The following is a 5,527-nucleotide window of genomic DNA, read 5'->3' on the forward strand; positions in this document are numbered from 1 at the left end:
TACTGTACAGATACTCCGGTTGTTGGGTTTTTTTTTCTGTATATGCAACTCTGGTGCTACTGTATCTAGTGGCAGAAACACCATCACGCCTGAATTCATGCAATTTACATGGATAGTGCAGAATGTTATCTTTTATGGGACTTGAGATGGCGAAGGCTCTCACACTGTACTGAAGAAGAAGTACAGATACGTGTGTGGGAGGGCGGGGGGCGTCTTGTAATTACGGATTCAATTTCTGTATTTAAGTACAAGAGAGTTTTAAATGTACAGTATCCAAGTAAAAAGTAAATATGATTTGATAACAAATCTATTTCGACAAAGTAATGATTAGAAAGTAAATCTATCTAATTTGAAATCAAGGCAGTGAAGGTAACATGTTATTCAAGTATCAATAAAAAGTATTCGTACTTTGTTACTTCCCAGCACTCGCATTTCGTAACATCTTAGACCATAGGTGTCAAACTCAGGTCCTGGAGGGCCGCTGCCCTGCATGTTTTCCAAGTCTCCCTGTTGCAGCACACCTGATTGCAGCACACCTTGACTTTCAAATTGAGAAACTTGAAATGTCAATCTAATTTTGAATACAAGTTTCAGATAATACTTGTTTGGCTCCAATCCATGGCGCACTGCAGCTCAAACGTCAGATTGTCGACGTCCCTGGAATGTGGGAGGAAACCGGAGGACCCGGAGAAAACCCATGCAGGCCCTGGGAGAACAACTAAACTCCACACAAGGAGGCCGGAGCTGGAATTGAACCTGGTACCTCTGCACTGTGAGATTGATTCGCTAACCACTGGACCTCCAGGCCACCATCTATTCATTTCAGAGTGATTCAATTAACTCATGCCTTACAACTTGACAAAGGCAACGTGACGAAGACATACTGCTTGGAAATACCCGCTGAAAAGAAACCACCTACTGTAATTGTGTGAAAAGAAAAGAAAATCAATTCAGTGCTCCACCTTAACAAGAGCCCCACCTTAATGGTGGCCAGACAAATGATTTAAGGCGTCCATTACCGACTGTGAAACGACAGAAGAGAGACGGAAGCAGAACTGTCAACAACGCAAGCGTGAGAGGAGCATCAAAAGCAAACTTGGGTGTGCGTGGTAAGTACTTTCTCCATCTTCAAGTGTTTTCAGGGAACACACGATTATTCTTGGACATGTTTGGTGTTGCGCTTTGTACAATTAAGGGAAAAATATGCATTTTGATTCAGGTTAAATTGGACCACAAACTTCCAGACAAAACTAATGACAAAAACGGAATTTTAAATCCGGACAAACGTGCATGTGTGCAAAAACTGTGCTCTCAACATATTTCATTTTTCAAAATACACTTCTCAGTGAAGTCCGAAAAGATCCATCCTTCAAGAACGTTTGAACAATCAAAAATTAATCTTTTCTTTTTTAAATATTCCAGCACACAGGGCTCCCACGCATAAAAATTAACATTCGAGGATGGCACGAAATGGGTTAACAGCAAACCAACATTAGGTGTAAGAATACATGTCATGCATTTTTTCAAAAATATCACCTCACTTAAAGTTGTAATATGAATGAGATAGCTTTTTTTTTGGAACTTAATTACCGTAAGTGGCTCCTTGAAGAGTGTGTCGCCTGCGCCCGCGGGCTCATCTGTGGTCAAGTATATTGAATGAATGCGTGTGACATCATTCAGTGTTTCCTTTAAGCAAACCATCTTTGCACGTACATTGGAACAAAGCAAATGTATCAAAGATTTAAAATTGCTGTAAAGCTTCATTTAGAATGTTATTATTTTTGGAGTGATGGGCAAGACAACTTTATTTATACAATGCAGAATTACAACATTTAAAAGCATTTATGATCCTGACAACTGCACAAAAAAGCAACATTGCAATTAATCAATCCTTTGCAAGCCGGAGGTAAGCACAGTTGAGTTCAGACCTTGGGGGGGAAAAACTAAAACTCTTTCTGTCCTTTCGGATACATGAATTTCACAAGAGTAGGCCAAAGTACTCACGCTGTTGAGACGATGGATGGTGGTTCACAAACAAAACAAAACTTCATTTCCGCTTTTCTTTTATTGACAGATATTTTCACATTGAATTAAAAAAGTCACAAATCAAACAAATGTTGCAAGCGATATTAAAAGAATTTTTTTTTTTTTTTTGGCAATCACAATGATTTGCAGCATGTCACATACATGCACACACAAACAACCCCTCTCACCACTCACAAATCATCTCCAAATAATTGAGGAGCCGCGAAAATGCTGGGTGTGTACTGTGTTCCACAATGCAACCCTTTGTGAAAAATGTTTTGTGAAGTTAAAAGCTTTTACATGGCGGGGCTCTGTGTGACAGTGCACTTTGAAGTGCATGTTTGGTGCTGGCACCATGTACAGAAATGACAGCATTAAAAAAAGATACCAATTTGTATCTCAACTAAAAAAGTGATTTACGGAAAAGTCGTGGTTTCAGTAAATGCGAGAATTCTGTCCAACGGGAATAACATTGACATTGGCAGAGAGTTATGACTCTTCTTCTCAGTCGCAATCCAGTGTGTGTCCAACCAGCTAGTTCTCCCATCATGTTCACCACATGGACTTTCTCTCGATGTACATTTACCGTCCCTTTTCACTGTCTTTTAGGGCATCATCAGCCACAATGAGGATTCTTAAGGTGTTCACTGTTGCCCTTGTGCTGTTTGGTAAGTCTTCAAACTCAACTACCAAGTAACAGAGTAAGTGAAACGTCACCATGTAACAAAGATGTCAACTCTTTATCACAGGAACCAGCTGTCTTTCTGCTAAGATAAAGAGACAAGTGACCCAGGATGACAATAGTCCACCAGGATCACCTCCAGGAAGTCCACCAGGATCACCTCCGGGAAGTCCACCAGGATCACCTCCGGGAAGTCCACCTGGATCACCTCCGGGAAGTCCACCTGGATCTCCACCTGGATCACCTCCAGGAAGTCCACCTGGATCACCTCCAGGAAGTCCACCTGGATCACCTCCAGGAAGTCCACCAGCACCACCTCCAGGACAACCTGGGCCACCAGGTCCACCAGGACCAGAGGGTCCACTAGGACCAACCGGACCAGATGGTCCACCAGGGCCAGATGGTCCACCAGGACCAACTGGACCAGGTGGTCCTCCAGGAGTAGATGGACCACCAGGACCGCATGGACTAGATGGTCCACCAGGACCAAATGGGCCACCTGGACCACCTGGACTCGATGGGCCATCAGGACCACCTGGACTTGATGGGCCACCAGGACCACCTGGACCAGATGGCCCACCAGGACCACACGGACCACCTGGACCACCAGGACCATATGGACCACCTGGACCACCAGGACCACCTAGTGCACCAGGACCACCTGGACCACCAGGTCCTCCTGGGCCACCAATAAATTATCCATATTGGCCTCCCTTTAACCCTGGGCAACGACCACCAGCATGTTACCCACCGCAATATTAGCCACATCGCCCACTGCCACCACCACCTGATCAAATTTTATTTCATGTCATACTAAGCAACCCCGGCAAATGTCAGCCACCAATGCAACACCACACCCATTTGGACACCAAATTGTCAACCTGCACGATGACTTCTCACACCTGCACCATTACCAGAACAACCCATGCCATCACTAAATACTCCATATAAAACAACCCACCTGGACGAGCATCCTGCCAACCTGGACCATCTGTGACTCCAGATGAAAACAACAATCTGGAACGTGACCTTTTCAAACCTGAACCACCATCTTGGTCCACACCAAGATCTGCCTAGCCAACACCAGTTTCTGGATGAACACAACCACCCGGACTTGGACTTGGACCAACAACCAATCCACCACCTGAGTTTGCTCGACATGTCACCCCAGATCAAAGAGAGTTGTTCTTATTCCAAAACAAAACTTGTCCTCAAGCATTCAGTCCTAATCATCCTGAGTATTGTGTGGTCGTTAATGTGTAAATGCAAGGCAAGTCAACTTTATTATCAAATATGCTACATGTGCAACATACAGCACCGATGAAATTACATTCCTCAGGAGAGAGAGATTCCCATCCTCGCCACCTGCATCCAGTTCAAATAATAAAGATGATTTATCTTCTCAATGACTTGAATTGCTTGAATGTGACCTCGATTCAGACATTTCATCCTTCGTTTTCAGAGACACAATCATACTTGCTTGGTATGGCATGAAATTGCAACCACCTACCGCCCTGTAAAAGCAATAAAAATCATCAGCCATATGTATATCTTCCACTGAACAAACTCAACTCAACATTATTCATAGAGAAATTTAAAACAGCCATTGTTGCATGCAAAGTGCTCTACATGAAAAATTAGTCACACAATAGCAAAGTGAAAACAAATAATGCAAATACAACAGACAGCATAAAATGCTAGGAAAATGGCGAGTCTCGTGCCGAGTAAAAAGTCACACAATAAAAATGTGTTTTCAGATATGTGGAACGAGCGATGCCCTCTGAGCTCCTCCGTACCTCTGGTTTGTGCACGCGTGAGTGTTTGTGTGTGTGTTTGTGTGTGTGTGTGTGTGTGTGTGTATATATATATAAAAAAAAATCCTCATCTCACCCCTCGGGTGGTGTCCGTCCCTCATTCAGCTCGGGTCCTCTACCAGAGGCCAGGAAGCTTGAGGGTTCTGCGCAATATCCTTGCTGTTCCCAGCACTGCACATTTCTGGAGTGAGATGTCCGATGTTGTTCCCGGGATCTGTTGCAACCACTCATCTAGTTTGGGGGTCACTGCCCCGAGTGCTCCGACCACCACAGGCACGACTGTCACCTTTACCTCCCAGGCTCTTCCCAGCTCCTCTCTGAGCCCTTGGTATTTCTCGAGTTTCTCGTGTTCCTTCTTTCTGATGTTTCCATCACTTGGGACCACTACAACGGCTTTCCTCTGCCCTTTATCTATGATCACGATATCTGGTTGGTTAGCCATTACCATCTTGTCAGTCTGGATCTGGAAGTCCCACAGGATCTTCACTCGGTCATTCTCCACCACCTTTGGAGGTGTTTCCCATTTTGACCTTCGGGTTTCCAGTCCATACTGCGCACAGATGTTTCGGTAGACTATGCCAGCCACCTGGTTATGGCGTTCCATGTAGGCTTTCCCTGCCAGCATCTTACACCCTGCAGTTATGTGTTGGATTGTCTCAGGTGCCTCTTTGCACAACCTACACCTTGGGTCTTGTCTGGTGTGGTATATCTGGGCCTCAATGGCTCTGGTGCTCAGGGCCTGCTCCTGAGCAGCCAGGATGAGTGCCTCTGTGCTGTCCTTCAGGCCAGCCCTCTCTAGCCACTGATAGGACTTCTTGAGATCAGCCACTTCAGTTATGGTCCGGTGGTACATCCCGTGTAGGGGCTTGTCCTCCCATGATGGTCCCTCTTCCAGCACCTCATTCTCTGTTCCCCATTGTCTGAGACATCCTCTGAGTACGTCATCCGTCGGAGCCTTCTCCTTGATGTATTCATGGAGCTTGGATGTTTTGTCCTGGACAGTGGC

General features: G+C 45.0%; 1 protein-coding gene across 1 annotated transcript; it reads left to right on the forward strand.

The window, feature by feature from the left end:
- Positions 1 to 991: 991 nt before the first annotated feature.
- Positions 992 to 4,113, forward strand: LOC147205668 (uncharacterized). The gene is made up of 3 exons (XM_086110323.1): positions 992 to 1,109; positions 2,635 to 2,693; positions 2,775 to 4,113. The coding sequence occupies exons 2-3, from the start codon at positions 2,651 to 2,653 to the stop codon at positions 3,467 to 3,469; spliced, it is 738 nt and encodes a 245-aa protein (XP_085966449.1). The 5' UTR covers positions 992 to 1,109; positions 2,635 to 2,650; the 3' UTR covers positions 3,470 to 4,113.
- The last annotated feature ends 1,414 nt before the right edge of the window (positions 4,114 to 5,527 follow it).

This window comes from Hippocampus guttulatus, chromosome 4 (assembly GCF_054856545.1).
Source record: "Hippocampus guttulatus isolate MCC_2025c chromosome 4, RoL_Hgut_1.0, whole genome shotgun sequence".
In the NCBI taxonomy this organism is placed as follows: Eukaryota; Metazoa; Chordata; class Actinopteri; order Syngnathiformes; family Syngnathidae; genus Hippocampus; species Hippocampus guttulatus.

Excerpts from the sequence above, each read along its gene's own strand:
- LOC147205668 (XM_086110323.1), top strand. The coding sequence starts at position 2,651 with ATGAGGATTCTTAAGGTGTTCACTGTTGCCCTTGTGCTGTTTG. Across the intron at positions 2,694-2,774 it reads TGTTGCCCTTGTGCTGTTTG|GAACCAGCTGTCTTTCTGCT; the intron begins GTAAGTCTTCAA and ends TCTTTATCACAG.